General features: G+C 41.4%; 1 protein-coding gene across 4 annotated transcripts in view; it reads left to right on the plus strand.

The window, feature by feature from the left end:
- The window catches only part of LOC149143195 (uncharacterized), a 427,005-nt gene that overhangs the window by 267,677 nt on the left and 132,723 nt on the right, over positions 1-26,605 (plus strand). For all 4 annotated transcript variants that reach the window (XM_089448074.1, XM_089448072.1, XM_089448073.1 and 1 more), the window contains one exon: positions 16,696-16,780. In XM_089448074.1, coding sequence (XP_089304200.1) covers positions 16,696-16,780 — 85 coding nt within the window. The remainder of the gene's footprint in view (positions 1-16,695; positions 16,781-26,605) is intronic.

Consider the following 26,605-nt stretch of genomic DNA (forward strand, 5'->3'; position numbering starts at 1 on the left):
ATGTAGCTATCATATGCATGCACCGTATACCTGCTATTATGCTTGCGTTCTTTGTATTTATAGATGGGTTGTTACACACTACTACATCTGTACTACAGCTCCCTCTGAATATGCTGCATCATGCTGCCCATAGCACTGCCACTGCTAACTGTTGCACTGCAACTCCCTGTACTATCCACTTCTGCTACTGAAACAGATTCTCAATCATCCCCATCTTCTCCCTGAAATAAACAAACTTTGTTCTTCCTAGAGCCTTGGTGAGAATGTCTGCCACCTGTTCTCCTGTTGGAGTGTACTGTAACTGTACTGCCCCTCGTTGGACACAGTCTCTGATAAAGTGACACCTGATGTCAATGTGCTTCGACTGATCATGAAAAACTGGATTCTCAGAGAGCTTGATGCAACTTTGATTATCACACAAAATATTGGTCGCTTCCATCCTTCTCCTGAATAGATTCACAAGCAACTTCCTAAGCCATATGGCTTCACACGATGCTGTGCTAGTTGCCATATATTCAGCTTCAGCTGAGCTCAGAGCTACGGATTTCTTTTTCCTACTACACTAGGAGGTCATTCTTGATCCAATGTTGAAATAGTACCCAATGGTACTTTTCCGATCTACTGAACTTCTAGCCCAATCTGCATTAGTGAACCCACTAAGCTTGATGTCATTGCCTCTGGTGTACATTAGTCCATGCTTGACTGTTCCTCGTATATATATCTGAGAACATGCTTGGCTGCTGCCCAATGCGCCCTCTTTGGTTCCACCATGAACTGATTGAGGGTGTTGACAACGTAACAAATGTCTGGTCGGGTATTGACAAGATACATCAATGACCCTATGAGCTTCCTGTACAAGGTGGGATTGACTTCTTTATCTTCAGATGCATCAATCTTCTTCCAGTTGGTAATCATTGGAGTAGCCATAGGTCTATAGTCCTGCATTCTGAACCTTTTCAGAATTTCTGTAGCATATCTCCCTTGTCCAAGGAAAATTCCATCCTTCTGCTGCCAAACTTCCAACCCTAGAAAATAATGCATCCACCCCAAATCCTTCATGTCAAATTCTGTAGCTAGGTTTTCCTTGCAATCTTTGATGAGCCTGGATGAACCTGTTAGAAAAAGATCATCCACATATAACACCAGAATTAGAGGCTCATTCTCTACAATCAGATAGTAGAGGTTGGGATCTACGTCACTCTTGACGAATCCCATCTTCTGCAAGTAACCATCAATTCGACCGTACCATCCTCTAGGCATCTGTTTAAGCCCATAAAAGGCTTTCTTCAACCTGCATACATGATATTTCTTCTCATGTGTCTAAAAACACTGTGGTTGTTCAATGTATACTTCTTCTTCTATCACCCCATTCAAGAACGTAGTCTTGACGTCCATCTGGTGAATCTCCAACCCCATTTGTGCTGCAAGGGATATCACAGATCTAATAGAAGTATACCTGGCTATTGGGGCGAAGGTTCCTTAGTAGTCTATCCCTTCCTTCTGAGCATACCCCTTAGCCATGAACTTGGCTTTGTATTTTTCCACACTGCCATCTGCAGCATATTTGACCTTGTGGATCCATCTCGAACCTAACACTGACCTGTCCTGAGGCCTAGGTACCACTTTCCTGACATCATTGACCATTATGGAATTGTATTACTCCACCATAGCATCTACCCTCACTTGATGCTGAACGACCTCTTGAAAATTATAGGGTTCTCCAACCTGAGCCACCAAGGCTTGGTACCTATCTGGCTGTCTACGCTCCCTTTTCTCGTTCCCAGGAACTCCAACGATTCCTCTGCATCCCGTAGTATCTATCGAAGTTCCCGACTCATTCTTCCACTGGTAGTGGGTACATCTATTTGCTCCTCTTCCTGAGACTCCACCTGTTGTGATACCTTAGGAATTTTGTCTTTAGGAGAAATACTGGTGCTGGTTTCTGCTGGTCGAAGTGGCTGGACCAATGGATCATTCTTTGATTGCTCTTCAGAAGGCATTTCTCGGGATTTCCTGGAAGCTCTGTCCTTCATGAACTTTACATTCCATCGAACTACAATCTTCCTATTTCTCGGAAGATAGACTCTATATGCCTTAGCATTCTTGCTATATCGCACAAGATATCCCTTTTTTGCAATTTGATCCAATTTCTTCCTCTTTTCTTCGGGTATATGGTAGTATGCCAAACTCCCAAATATTCTGAAATGACTCACCTCAGGCATCTTACTTGTGAAGACACTCTCCGGAGTAATCTTACCTAATGCCCTGTGAGGAGTCCTGTTGTGGACATACACTTCTGTGCTGCATGCTTCAACCCATAGAAATTTGGGCATATCCTAATCATACAACCTTGCTGCTTCAAAAATAATCCTGTTCTTCCTCTCTGGTACTCCATTTTGCTCTGGATTATAAGGAGCGGTCCATTCTCTCTTGATGCCTTCCCTTACGCAAAAATTAGTGAAGTGCTTATCAATGTCTTCTCCACCATAGTCTGAGCGCAACAATTTAATCCTCTTCCCTGTCAGATTCTCAACTAGAGCCTTAAACTCTTTTAATTGATCAAAAAACTCATCCTTGGTTTTTAGAAAGTAGATCCAAGTCTTCCTGGAATGGTCATCAATGAAGGTGACAAAGTATTCAGCACCACTAAGAGCTTTTGTGGACATGGGTCTGCCTATATCCGAGTGTATCAATCCTAGAACACTCTTAGCCGTACTGTTACATCTAGAATATGCTGCTTTGGCGTACTTTCCTAGTGCGCACCCTCTGCATACATAGTCTCGTTTGGTACTTAACTCTGGAACTCCTGTGACTGTTCTTCCGAGAATTCTTAGAGCCCCATGGTGCAAGTGTTCCATCCTCTTGTGTGATAGTTCATTCAAATCTTGTTCCCCACTACTGCCTATCAGTTCCATTGGAGATTCTAGATGTAACTTATACAACCTGTTACTTCTCACTCCAATTTGGGCCTTCTTTTCCAACTCGGTTGTTTGACATATACTTTCTTCCCAATGAAGAAAACATCATAGCCCTTGTTTTGTAACTGAGATACAAAGAGTAAGTTCATCCCCAATCCTGGCACATGCAACACATTGGTTGCTCGAAGTTGATCCCATGCTTTTGTTTGAAAGAATATAGTACCTCTCCCTACGGGGGTACATTTTGACTTATTTCCCATGGTGATTTGGAAGTTCATATGTACTTTCTAATAGCTAGCTCGAAAAACATTCTCGTATACAAGTCATGTGCGCAGAAGATCCACTGTCAATATACCAAACCTTAGAGGAAGCAGAACTTGCGAAGGAAGCGACTTCTTCTTTCACTTTGGAAGCTAACATAGAATAGTTGTAATCCATATTCTTCGTGCTCTCCTCTTTCCCGGGAGAACTGCGTGAGTCCTTTTGACTTGCTGCCCCAACACCATGCTCCCAACTCATTGCAGATTCTCTAATCCTGTTGCTCGATCTCTGCTCTGATAACATGTGAAAATTTCTAACACGGAATTCTACTGCAGTAATTGATTTATTTCTCCCACTTAATTAAGTTATTTACAAAACCCTTCAGTAAACGTCAAAATAAATTCTACTGCAGTTGTCACATAATAGCATAGAGAAAATAACAGTGATATACAAGCACAAGAATGCGAGAAAACCGGTGCAGTAGATGAGGGTTTATTTATTATTCTTCAGTGACAACCTCTTTACAAGGAATGATTTTATAGAATATAGAGAAACCTCTTAAGAGAAACACCTGAGACAATTTTTCCCCTTGCTCTGGAGAAATTCTGACACCTCGGAGACCCTTCAGCCTTCACTACGTCACCTCTACATAACTTCTACTTGAGGCCTGCATGAGGACTGCGTCACTTGTTGCACTGTCTCTCTGATCCTCTACGTTGTCCCTCTGATGCTCTGCGTCACCTCCTCCTCTGTCTTTGACTGATGCTGATGCCCTCCTCTTCCTTCACCTTGCAACTCTCCCTCTGAAATCGAACTCCTTCTCCTTGAGAATTGATTTCCCTTGGGTTACTGAGTATTTGTCTGGTGTGTCTCCAAATGACTCTCAAGTCTTCTCTTATACTTTTCCTGTTGATGAATCGACGACCAAGATTAAGTCCCTAATCAACGACTAAGATTAAATTAGACTTGATCCTCGTCTCTTAGAAGCTTCTCACCCATATTTTTATTAATACCCATTAATATTTTTATTTTCCTAAGTTTAGACTTAGAAACCCCATTAAAAATATTAATTATTTTAATAACTCACAATCCAGGTGGAATTTCTCCATACGATTTTTGGGTCTTGGAGATCTTATGTATTCTTGCCGCTCCACAAAATTTCGGAGCTAGAGCACATCCGATGCTACCCAAAGTCCACATTCTACAACTATAAGGACGAAATTTCCGGTCTGTAAAGGACTGAAATCTAAAGTAAGTTTGTTTGATGGTCTGCTTGCCTAGAAGGAAGAAGAAACTCAAGCAAAGGAGAAAATAAGTTGAAAAGAATCCTGATTCACCGACATATGCGAAGTTGCAGCTATTTTTGGAAGGCCGAAATTGCAACAGTTACTGGAGGGTCAAAGTTGCAGAAGTTTCTAGAAGGCTGAAATTTGTTGCTGGAAGTTGTTTGACTTGTTTCGACTTTGAGAAGGAAAGCTCATCGAGAAGGTTTACTTGGTCTTGGAGGGGTCTCAGTCTTGAGTCTAAAGGTCTTGGAATTTGTCATTTGAAGTTTCTATAAGAGAAGAATTTCCTGTGGGTTTTCCTCTCTATGAGAGGTTTTGGCCCTGGCTAGCAGCCTACACCTTGTGTCCATTTATTCTATTGATCTTCATGTTTTGATAGTTGCTTGATGATAAGAACACTATAATAATCAAGAAAACAAGAAGCTAATTCTAAATACTACAAGTTGAAGTAAAGAACATCACAAGCAGTTATTAAAGTAAAGAGAAGTCATCCGTAATCTAGCTGCCCTATATTTCTCAACTGTTTGAGCTACATCAACCAACATAAACTACTAATTTCCTACACTAATTAGCTTAAGGGAAAACCAGGAAAACTTGGTCTTTTGTTAGCTAACATAACTGTGGTTATAGCAATAGTAACTAACAAGCCTTGAGATGATAGACATGTCAATAGAATGCTTGAAAAGGAACTTTGGAACATTTAGAGTTTCAATGAGGAAGCAAGAGAGAAATATGGGGGATTTTGAAGTTGTTTTGAAGTCCTTTGGAGTCCCTTGATGTGAGAGGGACTAATGCTCCATAAAATACTTGAGGATGGTTGGTTCAACCAAAAACTTCCCCAACTCCAACTTTGTGGCATAGGTGATGACTCACATGATGACAAGATTAAATATGCTATTCAACTGAGAAGTGCATGTACTAATCAAGTCTAGAAGGCAAGCCAACAAGAAGGTAGTAAACACTTATTAGCCTTTTCTTTGGACAACAGTGCCCCTATTAGGGCTTAGGCTACAAAATTGAAAATAATTCAAATATGAACATATACAAAGTTACCTCAAATATGCTTCAAGCAAGCCACACAAATCTTGACATCCATTTGACCTCCAATGTCTTTTTTTATTGATAGACAAGTACAAAGCAACACCAACAATACTTCCCTAAGCTCAAACTTCCAACCCTTGCTTGCAATGAGAGATGGGGGTTACATTTATAGAAATTTGGGGGAATATGCCAATGAGAAGCGAGTCTCCAAGTGGCGAAGGGTGACAATCCTAAGGCCAGAGTTAGCTGCCCAAGTATACCAAGACTGGCTGCGTTCAGTTCCCAAGTGGCTGAGGGTAAAAGTTTGAGGGAGGAACGTAGATCTTTTAGTGGATTGTGTGTAGATGGAGGCTACCAACTATAGCAACAATTAAGAGTGTAAGGGGAGTCTCTCCCGACTCAACTTGTGATCAATAAACATGTGTATACCAACTATTTTCTAGTCCTTTAAGTTTGGCAGCGTATCATGTAGAGGAGGTTGTGTATGACAACAATAGGAGAGAACTGTAATGTGAGAGGAGTTCCATGGGAGTGCGCTGCCACATGCCCCACTTGACTCACTTGTAACTCAAAGTTAGCCAACAACCAACTCATAGCCAACTTAAGTGTCAAACATGTGAAAATTCCTACACTCTGAAAGAACACCTACTGCAGCAAATTTGAATCTACTTCACCTACTTGATTTTTAAATTACATTCATCAAGTTATTCTTCTAAATACTGAAGAAAATTATTTCTGCATCCTACACTAATTAACTATTTGATTTCATGAAACAGAAAATAGAGCAAAGAACAAGATACATAGGACACTTATTTTTGGACACAATAGTCCCCGGAAAAACCCAATGCGGGAAAACCAGTCCAACAACTCTGAGGGTTTTATTATTATGCAGGAGAAATATCTGAATACAAATTTAGGATGCTCATCTAGCAATCCTTTACAGAGAAAATACTGGTGGAAAATCTGAGTGAGTTTTACCTCACTTCACCTGGAAGAATTCCGGTTGATCCAGCACAAGACTGGATAACCTTGGCTAGTACTGTGTCACCTCTTTTGCGCTCTGCGTCAGCTTTCACTACTGTTCCGGCAGTTCCCGGTAGTTCCGGCTATTCCCGACAGTTCCGACTTCTACCCTCTGCATCAGCTTTCCTGACAGTTCCAACTGTTCCTGGCAGTTTCGGCTTCTGCCCTCTGCATTAGCTTTCCCGGTTGTTCTGGCAGTTCTCGGTAGTTTCGACTGTTCCTGGCAGTTCCGGCTTCTCTGTGACAGGCAACTTTTCTGCACTGATGACTCTCTCCGCCTCTCTGTCTATATTCTCTGGAAAGTCCTTCTCTCAGATTCTCACTGTCCCTCTGTTGCAGAATGCTCACTTAATTTGATATCCTTAGTAAACCCTGCCCTAGGAATCGAATTATTGATCAATTCTCTGTGTGTGTGTTTTTCCAAATGAACCCCAAGCCTCCATTTTATACTTTTCCTGTTGAGTCTTGAACGACCGAGATTAAGTCTCTAATCAATGGCTAAGATTAAAACATGACTTGATCCGCCTTCTAGACCATTCTCACCCATATGTTGATTAATGCCCATTAATATTTTAATTTTCCTAAGTTTAGATTTAGGAACCCCATTAAATATAATAACTATTTTAATAAAATACAATTCGGGTGGAATTTCACGAAACGGTTTCTAGGTTCTTTAGAACTCATGTGGCTTAGCCTCTTCACCAATTTTCAAGGCTAGAGCACTTCTGATGCTACCAAAAACTAACACTCCCTCTTAGTGAGGAAAGTGCTCTAGCAACAATGCCTAACTGCATGCTGCTCTGCTTCTGAAGCATCTCCCTTTCCGCACTGTTGCTGCCACCAACACTATGCTGCTACTGCTACCCATGACACTGCCACTGCTACCCATGACACTGCCACTGCCACTACTGCATCTGTAATACAACTCCCTCTCAAACGATGCATCTGCTTAGTGCTATGTTGCTATTACTACCACTGCTAACACTACATTCGTACTGCAACTCAATTGTTGAGAGAAGCAATTAAAAAACATCCAAAATTAGTTGAACTTAACTGTGTTCAACATAGTACAATGAATGTTGGAATCTGACTGCTGTTGATTCTGACCCTTTGAATCTTCTGTGATGCTGCTAACTCCTACATTGTGCCAACTGCACTACTGCCAACCTTGCTTTGCGCTGATCAGTCTCTGGTCTCAAGCTACTGCATCTGTCCTCCAAACAATCCACTGCATCATCTGACACTAAGCCCATCTCACTTTTGCTGAATCTTAGGTGCCCGTAGCTAGGAATTGATGTAGGAGGTGGACTCCTCAAGGATCCTACCCACATGTAGTCCTCCCGACTACAACTCAATATCGCCCCATCTCCCTCCTGGAGATGCATGGGCACTCATGGCATACTCTTCCTTGTCAATCTTTGCTGAAGTAGCCTTAGGATCATGTTTCTCATCCTTTTCCTTTTTCTTCAAAGGACACTGGGATGCATAGTGGCCCATCTCGCCACAACTGAAACATTTCAACTTTGAAATGTCTTTCTTTCGCTTCGGCTTCTACTGTCCCTTGGATGCTAGAGCTGCGTTCTCCTCCTCCTCCTTCGTCTTTGTGCCACTTCCACTGTTACCATTGAGGTTGACCTTCACTAGGTCCCTGCCAATATACTTTGGACAAAGACTTGCCATTCATCTGAGACTCCATTCAGGGCTATCCTCACCATCGCAGTTGACTTATTAGTGGACCCCACTGTAGCAAGCTGGTCTCTAGTGTCCTGAAGATGTTGAAGATAGAGGTTCACCCCTTCTCCCTTCTGCATCAAAGTCCGTTTCAACTTCTGCTCCAAATACATCTTTGACTGTACGAAAGAGCCTTCATCCAGAGAAGACAAGGCTTCCCACATCTCCCGGGTTGTATCCTTGCCCTGTAAGTTTGAGACCACATGATCTTGAACTCCATCAAGAATCAACCTCTTTGCCTTCCCCTGCTTGGCCTTGTACTTCTCTCTTTGATTGTTGTCAGCAGGAACAACTACAACACTTTTGATGTAGGCCTCAAGATCATATTCCTCCAGAACAACTAAGATTTTGGTCTTCCATATGACATAGTTGGAGCCTTTGTCCAAACTGTCCTGATCTCTGAGCCCATGCGATGCCATCTCACCCAATTGTCGAATTGACTCTAGTCATTGCTTCGCACAACTGCCCAACAAGTGAGAAATTCAAACTTTCTAGCAGAAAGTTCTCTGAGGAGAAAATTCCCCTACTATGTGTCTTCGTTCTTTTTCAGCGGATTTCCACCTCGGCAGAAACTGCGGCCTTCTAGCACTGTGCTGAGGCTCTGCGTCACTCCCTCTGCCTCTGTAAGCTCACGATTCAGAAATCGTACCTCTTTTTCGGCTCACTCAGAGAGAGATTTTGTCGGATCAACTTCTCCACAAGGACTGCGCAAGCCCTCCAAGGGGATTCGAACCAGCTTTTGGCCTTACTGCTCAGCACTGGATCTGCTCTTCCTGTTTCAAAATCAATCCTTTGATACCATGTGAAAATTCCTACACTCTAAAGGAAACCTTACTGCAGCAAATCTGAATCTACTTCACCTACTTGATTTTTAAATTACATTCATCAAGTTATTCTTCTTAATACTGAAGCAAATTACTTCTGCAACCTAAACTAATTAAATATTTGATTTCGTGAAACATAAAATTTAGCAAAGAACATGATACATAAGACACTTGTTTTTGGACACAATATTCCTCGGAAAAACCCAATGCTTGAAAACGGGTGCAACAACTTTAAGGGTTTTATTATTATGCAGGAGAAATAGCTGAATACAAATCTAGGATGCTCATCTAGCAATCTTTTACAGAGAAAATACTGGCAGAAAATTTGAGTGAGTTTTACCTCACTTTATTCGGCATAATTCCGGCTGATCTAGCACAAGACTGGCTAACCTCGGTTGGTTCTGCGTCACCTTTTCTGCCCTCTGCGTCGACTTTTCTGGCTGTTTTGGCAGTTCCTGGCAGTTCCGGCTTCTACCCTTTGCGTCAGCTTTCCCGACTGTTCCGGCTGTTCTCGGCAGTTCCGGGTTTTGCCCTCTGCGTCAGCTTTCCCGGTTGTTCCAGTAGTTCCTGACAGTTCTCGTTGTTCCAGGAGTTCTCGACAGTTCTAACATTTGCTTGACAGGTAACTTTTCTGCTCTGCTGGCTCTCTCCGCCTCTCTGTCTGTATTCTCCAGAAAGTCCTTCTCCCAGATTCTCACTGCCTCTCTGCTGCAAAATGATCACTTAATTCGAAATCCTTAGCGAACCCTGCCCTAGGAATCGAATTCTTGATCAATTCTTTCTGTGTGTGTGTTTTCAAATGAACCCTAAGCCTCCATTTTATACTTTTCTTGTTGAGTCTTCAACGACCGAGATTAAGTCTCTAATCAACGGCTAAGATTAAAACATGACTTGATCCGCCTTCTAGATCATTTTCATCCATATGTTGATTAGTACCCATTAATATTTTAATTTTCCTAAGTTTAGATTTAGGAAGCCCATTAAAAATATTGATTATTTTTATAAAATACAATCCGGTTGGAATTTCACCAAACGGTTTCTGGGTTCTTTAGAACTCATGGGCCTTAGCCTATCCACCAATTTTCAAGGCTAGAGCACTTCCGATGCTACCAAAAACTAACAAAACTCAGCCTCCCTGATAGAGGGAACTTGTCCCCCTTGACTGGCAGCCAACTCTGCCAAGTGGGGAACCACTTCACTTTTCATAAATGAAACCAACCTAGCCTCCAATTCATCGCATAAGTAACATTTGGTTGCCTTGTCATTTCACTTAAGTGATGGTGACTTTTAGTCAAATCAAAACATGTTTTCTAGGCCGTCCCTAGTTATTTAATTTCGAATTTTTTTATCTTTTTTCTCATTTTTCTAGTAAAAGTGAATTTTGGTGAGAAAAAATCAATTATTTGCACCTGAAAGTGGGTACTAGGGTAATGTTGGTACTTTGAGTACTCAGATGCCGTACAACATTTCCTAGTGCCACTTTTTAACATATTGCATACAAATTAATTAAAAATTCCTGTTTTGCGGGAAATTTTTAATTATAAAAAATCCTAACAATACTTAATGCAATTTTGTAAAACTCTAGATAATGCCTAGCATTGTAATATACATTGACCCTAGTTTTAGAAAACACACTGAAAACCCAGTTATTAAGACGCACTCCAACTTTGGAGGTTATGAGTGAAAAAACTCAATTTGTTATTTATCGCTAAAAGGTGAAAATAATTAATTAAGTGAAAGAAAACCCTGGAGTAGCATCCTTAGTAATTCGGTCCCAAGGGTCTAAGTTTGTTACATAAGTTCATCATACTAGTGTCATTTTATACAATTCCTCCATGGAGGTGCAAAATTTGCTAAGAAGAATAGAGAAGAAAAGAGAGAAGGAAGGGGAAAGGTTGCCCTATTGGACTTTAGAATTCTGAAAATTTGATAGGTGCCTTGTATATTGGGCCATGGGATCTTCACTTTTGCTAGGTACAATTTAGTAGGTAACAAAACCTACATCTACTAGGCGACAACAATATATTCAAAGAGAATTCAGATGCATTGAATGATATAAATCAACGAAGTAACTCGTGATCATAAACTATATGATGAAAGCACTGAATTGGAACAGAAAGGAATGGATTTCTTATAAAAGGAATTGACCATAATACAAGGCTTAGAAGTCCCTTGGTTCCAAAGGTTGAAGAATAATAGTAAGATAGGGAAACAAGGGTTTCCAATATAAAGGGATAGCTTAAAAGCATAAGGGGATTGCATGCAAAAGGATAAAGAGAGAAATTGCAAGCATAAGGGTACTTATTTTTCTCTTCCACCCCTTCATTAAATACTCTTGAAAGTAATTTGGGTTGTCGGGGATGTTACCCACCATTTTGTGGGTGATATCCCTAGGAGAATTTTTTTCTCCAAGATGGTCCTCAATCGGTAGCCAACATTCCCTTGCAACCACCAACTAGCTCATTGTGCCATTTCTCCACCGCCTGACCTAGCCATGTAGTCCCTCGCCCATCTACCATGATCGTATGTTTGAAGGTGGGCCTCCCGAACCTAAAGGTATGCCTTGTCATTTGGTAATTGAGTACTGTGGTTTGCTTATCATGGACATTTCTGGGCATGGATTAATGGGAGGATTCAACATAAAGAATTGGCTAGGTCTGTGCTCTTGTCGCTTAGATCCCTTTTGGATATTAACCTTGATCCTAATCCCTTGGGATCTCTTTTACTGACCATTTGGCTTCAGGGATGGTATTTCATGGGAATCCTAGATTTTTCTTGCATGCTCCTGCTCCCTTATCCGCATATATTACCCCCTTTCCACTCATTATTACCCCATTCATCATCTCTCCCACCTAGGTCCACATGGGTCTAGATCTCCCCTTCCCCTTGCCCACACCTTGGGTCAAGCTTGGGATGATACCATGGAGATTGATGCAACTAAAGAGAAGAGAAAAAGAAAAATTGGCTACATTCAACAGGAAAACGTACCACAAGATGCAAAAGATCGCCAGGACAAACACATTTAGCACGTGGGCAAAAGCCAATACATGAGCTCTACTCCATCATCATGGCCATCACCCTGGTTCCTACAGGTACTATGAGCCTCCTTCATCATATAGGAACCCATGATTGTCCCAACCGCTGGTGGGCAATGAACCGTCTTACCTTAAAGGCGGGTATTCACTTCTATATCTTATGCATCATGGTCTTACAGCGTGAGCCCCGAGCAATTAATCAAAGAAAATCATAAAAAGACAAAAGGCATATAAAGAAGGGTGGAAAAATCAAGGCCAGGGCACCTCATGTAACACAATTGGTCCCTCCTATAAATTATAAACCCAAGCATGGGCTTCCCTTTTGTTAGCTACCCTTTTACCCCAGCATGTGGCCTAGGGCTGCCCCTTCTCATTGCCTACTTCATTCACTATCTGTCACATGCCACTACCGTTTGAAGGATGTACTTTGAACATATTATCCTATTTAGAAGTAGAAACCATGTAATAGGAAACTTGGTTAACCCCATTTGGAGTTTAGGAGACATTGGCACATCTCAAAGCCCATTATGAAAGGGCAGGCCATTATGAAGTCCCCACCTGTGGTCCATGGTTGATAAGCTCATTTACTCTATTTCTCTAATGACTTGTTGAACTGGAAGGCTAGGGGATGCATTGGGTCTTATGCAAGATTGCAGATGGTCTCCATCTTGGGTTTGGTCTCCCTATACTGGGTCTTAATCCTCCATAGGGATACATTGACACATGTAGGGCGTGTGTTGAGAGCCATGGGCCTGCACATCAGCAAACAACACTCCATGGATCCTCGAGGATGTTTAGAGATGCTCGAGATACTCCTATTGGACGAGGAAGATGCACCTGGTTCACCTTTGCCTAACCGGCACCACAGATCTACCATGCATTTGGAAGCTGACCCAGGACTTGTAGGATGATGTGGCATCCCCTACACCATCATCGGAGCCCTTGGAGACAATCTAAGGCATCTTCGACTAATTTGGAGACCCATGAGGTTAATATTGTTCCCCACACCCATTGGGAGCACCACAAGTTTATTGCTTGGGGAATAAGGGGCCAACCCCTTGTCCATCACTTTTGAGGTTCCCATTCTTCACTATGGCACCCATGGACCTCATCAGGCCTCTTAGAGGGCCCTACGACATGTATTATTCATCATCTAACTTCTTGAGAGGCTTATTATTTCATTTGTGAGCTAGTTTGGTGGGCTTGCCACCAAACCTTAGATTATTAACACATTATTTTATTTTTGGGGCTTATGTAGGCCAATGAGACTAATTCAAACTCCTCATTAGTGTATAAATACAAGTGAGATGAGTTCATTTTCTCATCATCACTTTGGATTGGATCTCTTTTCTCTCTTTAGAATTTCGTACTTTTTCTTGGAGGATGAATTGGAGCTTTATGGATGAATTTTGATTTGTGGATTTGGTTTATCTTATCTTGGACCTTCTCTATTCTCAAATTGTGGATGGTTCGATATGTTCTATTACATGTAAGTACATGCTTTTAATGCTATTATTGTTTTACTTTGTCATATACATTGGATTGAGATTTTCGCTATTTTTTGGGCTAATTGCTGCATGCATTTACTACTTAAATTGTGGAATTGTCTCTATATAGCATCTCTCAATGTATGGGCCGTGTAATTTGAATGAAATCTCCTAGGGATAATTCTATCAACGAATTCATCTTGATAAGCCATCAGCTTCTGCACATCGAAGTGTAAAAGCTGCAAGATTGCTTCTCTCTGCCCTAGAAGGCTAACAAGGTAGTCTTGAGGCCTCCTTAACTAAGAACCAAGGTCCTCATTCATATTCATCATAGACTCCATTTTCCCAAGACTAACGCACTGATCTACCAAGATGTCGTCACCTAAAATCAACTTTTTTTCACCTTTTCCTAGGTCTAGCCAAGTTGGGGTCACATAAGGCATCATTTTCCCAACAAAATATCCCTCCAAAAAGTTCAATCTCCTAGCCTCCCCTGCACTGGTGTATCCTCAAGGCCTCCTCCAATTTTGAAGCCATTCCGACGATGGAGTTGTTTGAAAAGCTAAGCCCTAGCTCTGAGATCAAACTTTGCCTTGGTCCCACCAAGGCTAGTGCCTCATAGGATCAATTCAACAACTTTAAGTGAAAATCCTTTTTTTGATCCTTTCCCCCTCATTGCCTAGGTTAAGAATATCATTGGTTGCTAGATTCTTATCTCCTAACTTAGGTTGGGTCCACTTGGTCCCGTGTGGTCCCATTTCCTTTGAGAAGACAATTCTTCAAGAACCATTTGGAATACCAATTTTAGTAAGGGTTTTATGGATTGGGAAACTCTTTCACAAGTCATATATCCTAAACCTAACCCTCAAATCCTCCCATCCTTCTCCTAGAAGACATTGTACCTTGCTTAGAATGCAAGCAAGCTCTATTCTTCAACCTTTCCTGGAAAGGGATTATTTGGGTCATTCTATATCCACTTGTATATTTATCCTTCATTTGTGACTCCATATATACTGGGTCTCCTCCCATTAGTGAAAGTCCGTAAATAGTAGGGAGCCTTAGCTGAGGTGACAATGGGCTAAGTCTCCATTTGTTGCCCTTGGTCTAGCATTTTCCCTTTTAGGGATCCCCTTTAGGTCCCCTGCTAGTTTGAGCGGCAACAAGGGACAGGTTACAAGAGGTGAAATCTCTATATAACCAGTAAGCCTTGCCCGAAAGTGTACACAGATGTGCAGATTTAATTTATTTTCTTTCGTGCATAATGAAGGCATGTGCTAGTTGCATGAAGGAGGCTAGCGTATATATGCTTTTTGCTTGTATAAGAGTTGCGTATGTACGAGTTATGCTAGAACAAAGGGTGCATATGTGAACTCACATTTTGTTTTTAAAAGAGTTCATCTAAGGGAAAATGTCTGCGAAAGGGAAAGGGAATGATAACTTTAGGGGAAGATATGCATCTTATAATGAGTGTGGCAAAAGATGCTATAACATCGACAGCAAATCAAATTAGTGTAGTTTGACCCTTTGACAATACAAAAGTTCTGCTCATATCTTCATAGCTCATATTGTCTCATCTTCAACCACCTTTTCAAAAATAGATTCATGAGAAGGCATCATAGGCTAGAACAAAGATGTTGCCTTTATCATAACATGCTTTGTGGACAAAGCATCCTTACAGGGAGAAACATTGTAATGAATCTAAAATGTGTAAATGAACATTACTAATGATTACTAATGTTAAGAACAACAACAATCTTAATTAAATAAACTAAGGGGCACAACCCTTCATCTTTGTGACTAGTCAATGCATATATATTTACAAAACTCATTGGGTCAATTATCTCACTGATTCATTATCACTTATATAGTGTTCATCTTATATGCATTTCAACCATCATAACTTCTTATGTTGGATATTTCGTAAGTGAATTGTTGCTCATTATAGAATGCTCAACCCATTCATTAACAGTCCCACATGTCATAATAAATTCACTAATAGCTACATATAACATAAATAAAGATGACCCAACTAGAGAAGATGTGTGGGTACGATGAGTACCCCTTGAGATAATGTCAATGATGATAAATTTGCTCAAATAGGAAAAGTAAAAATGAAGCTTAGACCTCTTTAAAATAGGTGTTTGGGTCACTTATGATGTGGACCCTAATCTGAGATATGGTACCTCTAAGGGGCATCCATTGGTACTAGTTTGTTCCATAGAATGATCACTAAGGGTGAATATTGAATGCCATCTAAGGCCCATTGTGCAGTGATTCAAACTTACTGAGCATATCCCCAACATGTGTGATTGTAGGTGACTTGATGATAATTTTCAAGTGAAATAATTCATTTGCAAAACACACATTGTATCTCATAGAGCAATGCAAATCATTCAACATAGTTCCTTCACTGAACTAATGTGATTTTTTCTTGAAGGGTTGTGCACATTATAGCTTTTTCTTGGAAAATGAACTACACAAAGACCCTACTCAATCTTAAGGCACCCACATTGGTAAAAGTCATTTTCTCTTTGCAAAATTCAATGTAATCGAGTTTTTAAAATATCTTGTTAGTTCCTAGGCTTCTTGCTAATGTGTTTGAGGGCAATAGTATAATTTGTCTACAAACATTCTTTCAATGTGCGGAAGATAAATACACTTTTTATGCATTTGAAGAGCACATTTCTATGAGGGTCTGTAAAACTAAAAATACGAAGAATTGATTTTCTACGATGATCTCATTGCTGACTTTCTGATGCTTACCACAAAACATACGGTTTTTAATGGGAAGGATAGTCTTTTCCTGTGTAAGAAAGGCATCTATAATATGCTGTTAAAATTTTCTATAAATTCCCTTTTTTCCTAATAACTTTTGCCATATTATTCTAGAATATCCAACATTCAGTAAGTTTCTATCAGATCCAGTGCTCATTTAACTAGAGAGAATTTGAACGATTTGGATGATAACCCTGATCTTGAATCATCTTTGTTCTCATGCATGACTGATGTGTGTGTGTGTCTATATATATATATATACTCTGATTCTATGCTCTGATAATTTACATTTTTCTATGATTTTCTGGTAACAGAATGAAGGAAATTTCAGGCCTTGTGTACATCTAAGCATACCCTTGAAGATTGATACTGGGCAAAGTTTGCATGGAAATATTCCAGGTAAATCTAAGCACAGAGAGAAATCATGGTTGCTTTCTTGCTTTTTCCATGAGAAAATAGAATTCCTCTGTTGCATGGCTGTGGAGGTGTTTTTGTAATTATCTGCATGATTGGAAATTTATCCTTAATTCTTGTGGATTCTACATGTTGATTCTAGATTTTTTTGGCTTATATTTCAAATTATATTAGAGATGACTTACAATGCTGGTATCATGGGCCATGGAATGCTCATTACCATTTAATAGCCCCTTTTAGATCCAACAGGATACTAAATTTTAAGCAATGTGTACTGAAGCATTAGAATTGCGAAACACGAAACAGCAGTGAATGAGTTTCTAGAAATGGGAACATTTAAGCAATGTGTACTGAAGCATTAGAATTGCAAAACACGAAACAGCAGTGAATGAGTTTCTAGAAATGGGAACATCCACGATCTGGTTGTGAAAATTTCTGAATCTAATACATCAGAAACCCCTATTGCAATATTTGGTTTACTATCTCCTACTTGTTCTTTACATTAACAAGTTATTTATTAACATAAACATCGAAGTAAACACAATTGCAGCCTTCACAAATATACAGATCAACCACTGAAATAAACTGAGACAACACAAGGGACACTGTTACTTTTTGACAATCGTCCCCAGAAAAACCCAATTCGGGAAAACCGGTGCAGCAGATATGAGGGTTTTATTATTAAGCAGGTTCTTGAATACAGCTAGGGTGCCAGAATTGACTCACCCAACAGAGAATGTCCTCAGCAGTAGTACCTCTATCCGGAGACAGATATTCCGGCAAATCAGCAATCGGATGATCAACCCCACAGTGACTTTGACTGTTCCTTGTGCTGGACAACGAAAGATGCTCCAAGCACTGCTCTGGAACTGCGTCACCCTCTCCTAGTTGATTTGCTCTAAGTCTGCCCCATAGAGTCTTCCCAGTGCTACCTCTGAAGCCCTCTGCGTCCTCTACGTCAGCCTCTACAGCGTCTGTGTCAGCCTCTACGACCCTCTGCATCCTATGCGCTGCCTCCTTGGGCCTCTGCGTCAACCCTTCTTGGGCCTACGCTATCTCTCAGGACACTTCACAACCTCTCTACTATGTATTCTTCAACCTTGGATGAAAATCCCTTACTGAACTGCCCCTCGCTGCAACTGATCACTAACTCGATTTCCTCAGCAAACCTCGCCCCAGAAAATCAAATTCTTGATCTCTCTTGGTGTGTCTCCAACTAACCCTCAAGCCTCCTCTTATACTTTTCCTGTTGATGATTCAATGGCCGAGATTAAGTCCCTAATCAGTGGCTAAGATTAGATCTGTCTTGATCGTCGTCTCTTAGAACTTTCTCACCCATTTTATATTAATACACATTAATATTTTAATTTTCCAAAGTTTAGACTTAGGAACGCCATTAAAAATATTAATTGTTTTAGTATCTCTTCATCTAGGTGTAGTTTCTCCAAACGAATTCTGAGTCTTGGAGATCTCATGTGCCTTAGCCTCTCCACCAATTTTCATGGCTAGAGCACATTCGATGCTACCAAAAATCACACTCCATCTTAGCGAGGAATGTGCTCTAGTAATGCTTCACCATAGAAGCATCACACTGATCTTCTGCATTGGTATCTCTGCTGATGCTTGACCTGCTGCCTCACATCCCCTGCACTGCTTCTTTCTATACTGCTGCCCATGAGACTGCTACTACCACTGCCTCATCTGTACTACAACTCCCTCTCAACATGCTGCCCATAGCACTGCCACTGCTAATTGTTGCACTGCAAATCAGTTACCGAGAAGTAAGTAACTGACTTCACCTTAACACTGACATCCTGGTCAGTCTAGAAGCCTCATGATGCTACAGCTACCTCTGCTGCTATCCTGTGCTCCCTGTGCTTCCACTGCGCTGCTGCAAACACCTTTGTGCCTCTCGCACTGTTGCAACCTCCACTGCGCTGCTTCATATTTCTGCACTCTGGCACTGCCTTGCACTTCACCACACCTTGCTTCACCTGACACCTGTCATCATGCTACTACTGTTAAGGGCTCCCGTAGCCGGATGTGATCCTAGAGTTTGGGCACCTCAAGGATCCTGCCCCTGCATGTAGTCCTCTTGACTACAACTCAACGTATCTCCACCTCTTCTCTAGAGGCGCATGAGCACTCATGGCACAATCATCATCAGTCTCGACATCCTTCTCCGCCTTTGTTGGAGCTGCCTTTGAGTCAGAAGCTTCTCCCTTGCCTTTCTCCCTGGGGCACTGAGATGCATAATGTCCCAACTCCCCTCAGTTGAAGTACTTGACCTTGGAGATATCTTTCTTCTTCCTCTTCTGAACACCCTACTGTCCCGCAGATGCTAGAGCTGCATCCTCCTCTTTCTTGATTCGGACTCCTCGCTTTAGTCAACCTCCTGATCTCTTCATGTCGAAGAGCTGCCCACGTCTCCTCCCAACTAGGGAGAGTCACTCTGCCCAAAATGCTTTGGACAAACGTCTCCCAATCCTTGGAGACTGCATTCAGAGAAGTCCTGACCATAAACTTTGGATCTGGTGTAGACCCCACGAAAGTAAGCTGGTTGTGAATTCCTTGCAACTTGAGAAGGAAGTGATCTATCTCCTCTCCTTTCTGCATCTGATATGAGCTCAACTGATTCTCCAATAACATCTTCCGCTACACGAAAGAGCCCTGGTATAAGGTGGTCAGGGTCTACCACTTCTCCCTTGCTATTTACTTCTCAGTGATATGTGGTATTACATGATCCTTGACCCTGTCTAGGATCATGCATTTCGCCTTCGCCATGGCCTCCTCATACTTCTCATTTGCATCAGGGTCAACTGCGACAGCTACGGTTTTCAAGGCATAGTCCTTGATGCGATGTTTATCCAGGATTGCTAGGATCCTGGCCTTCTAGATGACAAAATTGGAAGCCCCGTCCAATCTTTCCTGATCCCTCAATCCGTTTAGTGCTCCTCTTCTAGACTCCCTCTAAGTCTCGACTTCCCTCCTGGAAATCCTCCGGCCAACTGTCGAATCACTCCAATCCAATCCTCCTTTGCCGCTGCAACTCAGATGTAGATTTCTTGGCTAGAAATCTGTCGAGGTAGTGCTTCCCTCTACCTTGGTTCAGTCCCCTTAGACACTGTTTTGCACAGACATAAACAACGTCCCACCAACTCCTCAAATCACAATCTGCACAACTCCCTTAGCCCCGACAACTGAAGAATCTGAGCCCTTCAAGCTCTGCACAATCACGACTTGGGCTGAATCTGCTCCTCTCGGCCAACTACGTCAATCCTTCCTGGCTGAGAAGGATGACGTGGCTGTGCGTGAGCCTGTTCTGCCCCTCTGCTTTTGCGCTAACCGTTCTCCTAGCTTAGAATGCTGACGCAGGCTCTGCGTGAGTCTTTGTGTCACCCTTTTTGCACTGCGTCACTCCTCCTCTTGCCTCTTCAACTCTGGAACAACGGTGTCTCTCAGGACAACTGCTTCTCTACTGCAAATTTTTAGATTTTTTCAGCTGGTGTCTTTAGTCCTCTTTGATCTGCAATCCCTCTGATACCATGTAAAAATTTCTGAATCTAATACATCAGAAACCCCTACTGCAATATCTGGTTTACTATCTCCTACTTGTTCTTTACATTAACAGGTTATTTATCAACATAAACATCGAAGTAAACACAATTGCAGCCTTCACAAATATACAGATCAACAACTGAAATAAATTGAGACAACATAAGGGACACTGTTATTTTTGGACAGTCGTCCCTAAAAAAAAACATATTCGGGAAAACCGGTGTAGCAGATATGAGGGTTTTATTATTAAGAAGATTCTTAAATACAACTAGGGTGCCAGAATTGGTTCACCCAACAGAGAATGTCCTCGATAGTAGTACTTGTATCTAGAGACATATATTCCAGCAAATCAGCAACCGGATGATCAACCCCACAGTGACTTTGATTGTTCCTTGTGTTGGACAGCGAAAGCTGCTCCAAGCACTGCTCTAGAACTGCGTCACCCTCTCCCAGCTAATTTGCTCTTAGTCTACCTCACAGAATCTTCCCAACGTTGCCTCTGAAGCCCTTTGCGTCCTCTGTGTCAGCCTCTACAGCTTCTGCGTCAGCCTTTATGGCCCTCTACGTCCTCTGTGCTGCCTCCTTCGGCCTCTGCGCCAGCCCTTCTTGGGCCTGTGCTGTCTCTTCTGGCACTTCACTGCCTCTCTGCTATGTATTCTTGAGCCTTGGATGAAAATCCCTTGCTGAATTGCCCCTTGCTGCAACTGATCACTAACTCGATTTCCTCAACAAACTTCGCCCCAGAAAATCGAATTCTTGATCACTCTTGGTGTGTCTCCAACTGACCCTCAAGCCTCCTCTTATACTTTCTCTGTTGACGATTCAACGACTGAGATTAAGTCCCTAATCAACAATTAAGATTAGATCTAGCTTGATCCTCGTCTCTTAGAACTTTCTCACCCATTTTATATTAATACAAATTAATATTTTAACTTTCCTAAGTTTAGACTTAGGGATGCCATTAAAAATATTAATTATTTTGATATCTTTTCATCCAGGTGGAATTTCTCCAAACGATTTCTGGGTCTTGCAGATCTCATGTGCCTTAGCTTCTCCACCAATTTTCATGGTTAGAGCACATCCGATGCTAACAAAAATCAACACTAGTAAGGGTAGGAAACATAGCATAGACTTGTTTGGAAACCAAAAGAATTTCTGGAAATGGTAGGAAATGGGTTATTAGATTCAGTAAAATAATAAATCTATTATCATTGTTGCCCTCCACTATGAGAAAATCTGTCACAATGTTTCATTCAGTGCAAAATTCATAGGAAATAAGCAGCAGGTGAAAAACATAAGTCTTATTGCATTCCTGGTTTGAGAGAGAATCCTCCCAATACAAGGACACATCAATCTTTGATGTCTTCCTCATTTTGGCCATGACTGAGCATTCTTTTGTACCATGACTTATACATAGAATTGTTAGTTATGTCTTTCTTCCTCCTGTATTGACATGCAGAGTAGATTAGAAGAAAGTAATCACTAATAGAAGATTAAGGGAGTTTTACTAATAAGCAGGAGTTCCTAAGTAGGTATGTAGAGGCATATGAAACTTACCTCACTCACTTACCTTATTAATGGATATAACTATGTTAAAGGAGAATAATAGATTATTTGGAAGGTAGCATAATATGTTCTCCACTTCAAAAAACTTGTGCACTCAAAGCTTGCAATTTTGAATGTCGCTGCATGTAGCCATTTAACCTTCTGAATGAGTGGCTTGCACTAATAGGATCTTGGATTTTATGAAATAGCCTTATGTTGGAAATGATGGATGTGGTAATGAATGATAGACTTTGGTTCCAGTATCAGTTGACCTTACCCATCTAACTTTGGCATAGTGATTTTAAGCAACGCCATGCTGACCAATCCCCTTATTGAGGCTTGATACATGTAAACATTGTGAATGTAGGAGCTGGAAGGCTAAAGTATAGGTCTTGTTACTCACCACTTGTGCGTAGTATGCATAGGAGAATTGTTTTTCTCCTAGATGGTGCTCAGCCAACAACCCCTTGCAGCAACTAGATTGCTCGATGTGTCACTATCTCTGCTACCTGAGCTAGCCATGTGGTCCCTCGTCCACTTGTTATGATTGTATGTTTGAAGGTGGGCCTCTCGACCCCGAAGGTATGGCTTTTCATTGGTATAGTTGAGTAATTATTGTTAGTTGTCATGGGCACTTTGGGGCATGGATTGATGGGGGGATTCGGTGGAAAGAGTGGGCTAGTTCTGTACTCTTGTCTCCATTTCCTGATCTTGTGGTTAGCATTGTATCCTAGGATCATGGGATGTCCTTTACTGACCGTTAGCTTTAGAGTTGGAACTACATGGGAAACCCCAATTTTGCTTGCGCTGTACCGCTTCTTGACACCACATACGTCACTCACTTCCGCTCATTTTGGCCCCATTCATCTCTTTTCCCATCCGGGTCCACATGTGTCCACTGCATCCACATAGGATTAGCCTCCTCCTCCCTTTGTTTACACCTTGGGTTAGACTTGGAACGATGCCTGGAGGTTGATGTAGCTAAAAAGAAAAGAAGAAGCATAGTTTGGCCACTCTCAACAGGAAATGTACCACAAAATGCAAAAGATGGTCGGGACATACAAATTTAGCACGTGGGCAAAAGCTAGACATGAGCTCTATCCCTTATCCATGGCCATCATCTTAGAGATGAGCCCCCTCCATCATTAAGGAACCCATGATTGTCCCAACCCCTGCTGGGCAATGAATTGCCCCACCTTAAGGGGGTATCCACTGCTACATATTAAACAACATGCTCTCATCTTATGAAGCCCCGAGCAATTCTAAGGAAAAATCAATTAAAGACATATGAAGAAGGGTGGAAAAACAAAGGCCGGGGTAACTCATGTACCACGATTTTCTCCCTCCTACACTCATATACCCAGGTGTGGGCTTCCCTTATTATAGTTACCCTTGTACCATAACATGTGGTTTGGATGATTCCCCTGATCCCCACTCCGCTCCATTACTATATCATTTGACACCCGCCACTTGAGGGATGTACCATGGACATGCAACGCCTTTTAAGGATGAAACTACCTAATAGGGTCCTTAATTAACTCTGTTATTGAGCTTGGAAACACATGTACATGCCAAAGCCCACTATGGAAGGGCATGCCACCATGAAGTGCTCCATTGGTTCCATGACTTGTAAGCTCTTTTACTTGATTATTCTAATGATTTGTTGTATTAGAGGGCAAGGGTACGCATTGGATCTTATGCAGGATTGCAGGTGGGTCTCCATTTGGGGCTTGGTCTCCCTATACGGGGTCCTAGCACTCCAGAGGGTCACATTGGCACTTGCAGGGTGAGTTTTGAGAGCTATGGGCCTACACCAAGTAGAGAATACTTCATGGATCCCTTGTACCACTCGTTGATTGTTTGTGTTCCACTTTTTGGATGAGGGTGATGCACGTGGTTCACTGTGCCCAATCGGCTCCCCCACTCTGTTCCCTTAACATATCATTTTCCACCCACCACTTGAGGGATGTACCATGGACATGTCACCCCCTTTAAAGGATGAAACCTCCTAATAGGGTCCTTAATTAACCCCGTTATTGAGCTTGGAGACACACGTACATGCCAAAGCCCACTATGGAAGGGCATGCCACTACGAAGTGCCCCTTTGGTTGCAGACTTGTAAGCTCTTTTACTTGATTATTCTAATGATTTGTTGTATTGGAGGGCAAGGAGACACATTGGATCTTATGCAAGATTGCATATGGGTCTCCATTTGGGGTTTGGTCTCCCTATACAGGGTCCTAGCCCTCTAAAGGGTCACATTGGCACTTGTAGGGTGAATGTTGAGAGCCATGGGCCTCCACCATAGCAGAGAGTACTTCATGGATCCCCAATACCACTCATTGATTTATAGGTGATTTACAAGCACTTTCGATCCACTTGGAGACCCATGAGGATGCCCTTGTGCCCTCCACACCCACTTGGGGGCACCATAGTGATTTGCTTGGATAACAAGGGGCCAACCCCTTGTTCACTATGTTCAAGGTCCATTCTCACATCATGGCACACTTTGGACTTCATTAGGCCTTCTCAATGACCCAATGACTCATTATGTTGATTATTTTGCCCTCTTGAGAGGCTTATTTTTATGTTATGGAGCTAGTTGGTGGGCTTGTCACCAAAAGTACTGTTATAATGCACGTTATTTTATTTTAGGGGCATTATTAGTCCAAATTAGGCCATTCAAATCCCTTAGAGGATTGTATAAATAGAGGAGAGACACTCTCTCTCATTCATCATCACTTGGATTGGATTGGATTAGTATCTCTTGAGAGATTGTCACACTTTTTGCTGGGTAAACTTTTTGGAGCTTTCTTGATGCACTATGATGTTTGGATTTTCACTATTGTCTTTGGAGCTTCTTTTAAATATGAAGAGGATGAATGCATATACTCTCTCTCTCATGTAAGTCGAATTTTGATGCTATTCATGTTATTTTACTGGTTTACTGCATGTCATGGTTATCATTATTCTTGTATGGGTTAAAATAAATGTGAAATTCTTCTGGGAACCTTGAATAAGTGATTTAATGCATGCGTTGTACTTGAAGAGAGTGGGTGAATGTTCCTAGAGGCGCCTAATAGGTTTTAAGCCTTGAAACTTCATCTCTTTGGCAAATTTGAAGTATAAATCCTTATTGACCTAGTTGCTGCCCTTGGAGAGGCTAGCAAAGATCAATTATGGTTCCTCAGCTTACGAAAATTCCCAATCTATGTGTATCTTGACTCCAGTAAGCCCAAGCAATAAGGCACTGATTCTCATATTGCTTTGGTGGTCAAAATAACCTTTCTTTTCTTCATTTCTTCCAATTCTAGGCCTAACTCCAAAAGGTATCCTAGGGCATCACATGAAATCATTTGTAGCCATCCAAAACCCTTGAAAATTGGTCCACTACTATGCTCTAGTTTTCTCAAGATTTCCTTCAAATTTCAAGCAATTTAGACAGTGGAATCCCGAGATATAGCAAGCCCTAGGTACAAGACCATTTCTTGGCCCAGGCTGATTTTGGGTTAGTGACCTCATTAGGATCATTGCATCCAAATCTCAAAAGAAAATTTGTCCTTTGATCCTCTTCTCTTCCCTAATTAGGTCAAGCCCCTCCTTGGTTGATCAACTCCATACCCTTGACCTAATTTTGGGTCCACTTGGTCCTGTGTGGTCCCACAACTTTATAACTCTAATTTCACAAAGATCACATAAATGGCAATTCTGCATAAGGATTCTTTGGTTTAGTAACCCTCTTGACAAGATATATTGCCAAACCCTAGCCTCAAGAATCCTCTTAGCCCTTCCTAGAGAGCCTATCACCTTGCTTTTCAAGCAAAAAAGCTATATAATTGAGCCTCTCTTGTGAATAGGACTTAGGAATCACCCCATATCTTATCATTGGTCCATTTATCTTGGTGATTCCTCTCATACCAGGACTCCTCCCATCGGTGAAAGTCCGTAAAGAGCAAGGAGCCTTAACTAAGTGACAGTGGGCTATCGCTCCATTGTTTCCCTCAACCTAGTAATTTCTCTATACGATCCCCTCTGAGGACCCCTGCTAGATTGAGTAGTAACATTTTGGCGTCGATGCCAGAGACTCGAGATGTGTGTCTTATTTCCCTTATGACATCATTGACAATCATTTTGGCTACTCCATTGGAAGAACGAAGCCCTAGTTCTTCATTGAACTTCAAAGTTAATGCTTGTAGGGTGCAACAAGCATCTATCAAGGCATTTTAATTCACCATGGTGACTCCATTTTGATCCTAATATGTAAAATCATGAAAAATGGATTATGGTCAAAGAGAAATTATCCTTGGCTCTCCATTTGCACAACTCAGTGATCAAGATCTTCAAGAACTACAAAAGAATGTAGATAAATATGTTGAGTTTATGAAGATTTATTGGAGAACATGGATGAGGAATTCATGTTTAGGTTTCATAGGTCAACACAAAAACAACGCTACATAATGATGTGTGCCTATGAGAAGGATCCTGTCGTCTCTTTGCCTTTGCTGGCCTAACTAGTGCTTTTAGTATTCTAATTGACCTAATCAATGAAAATATTATAATAAGTCACAAATCCCCACACAATGTAATCAATTAGATGATCAAGGTGACCTTGAAGAAAATCCGAATATTTGGAAGAATGGAACCCTTTTAGAGAAGATCATAAGACTATAGAGGGGATTCGGGATGCAAATTTAGGGATTGAGAATG

Source organism: Pinus tabuliformis, chromosome X, assembly GCF_031772625.1.
Source record: "Pinus tabuliformis cultivar Carrire ecotype Pingquan chromosome X, CPIR1, whole genome shotgun sequence".
Classification (NCBI taxonomy): Eukaryota; Viridiplantae; Streptophyta; class Pinopsida; order Pinales; family Pinaceae; genus Pinus; species Pinus tabuliformis.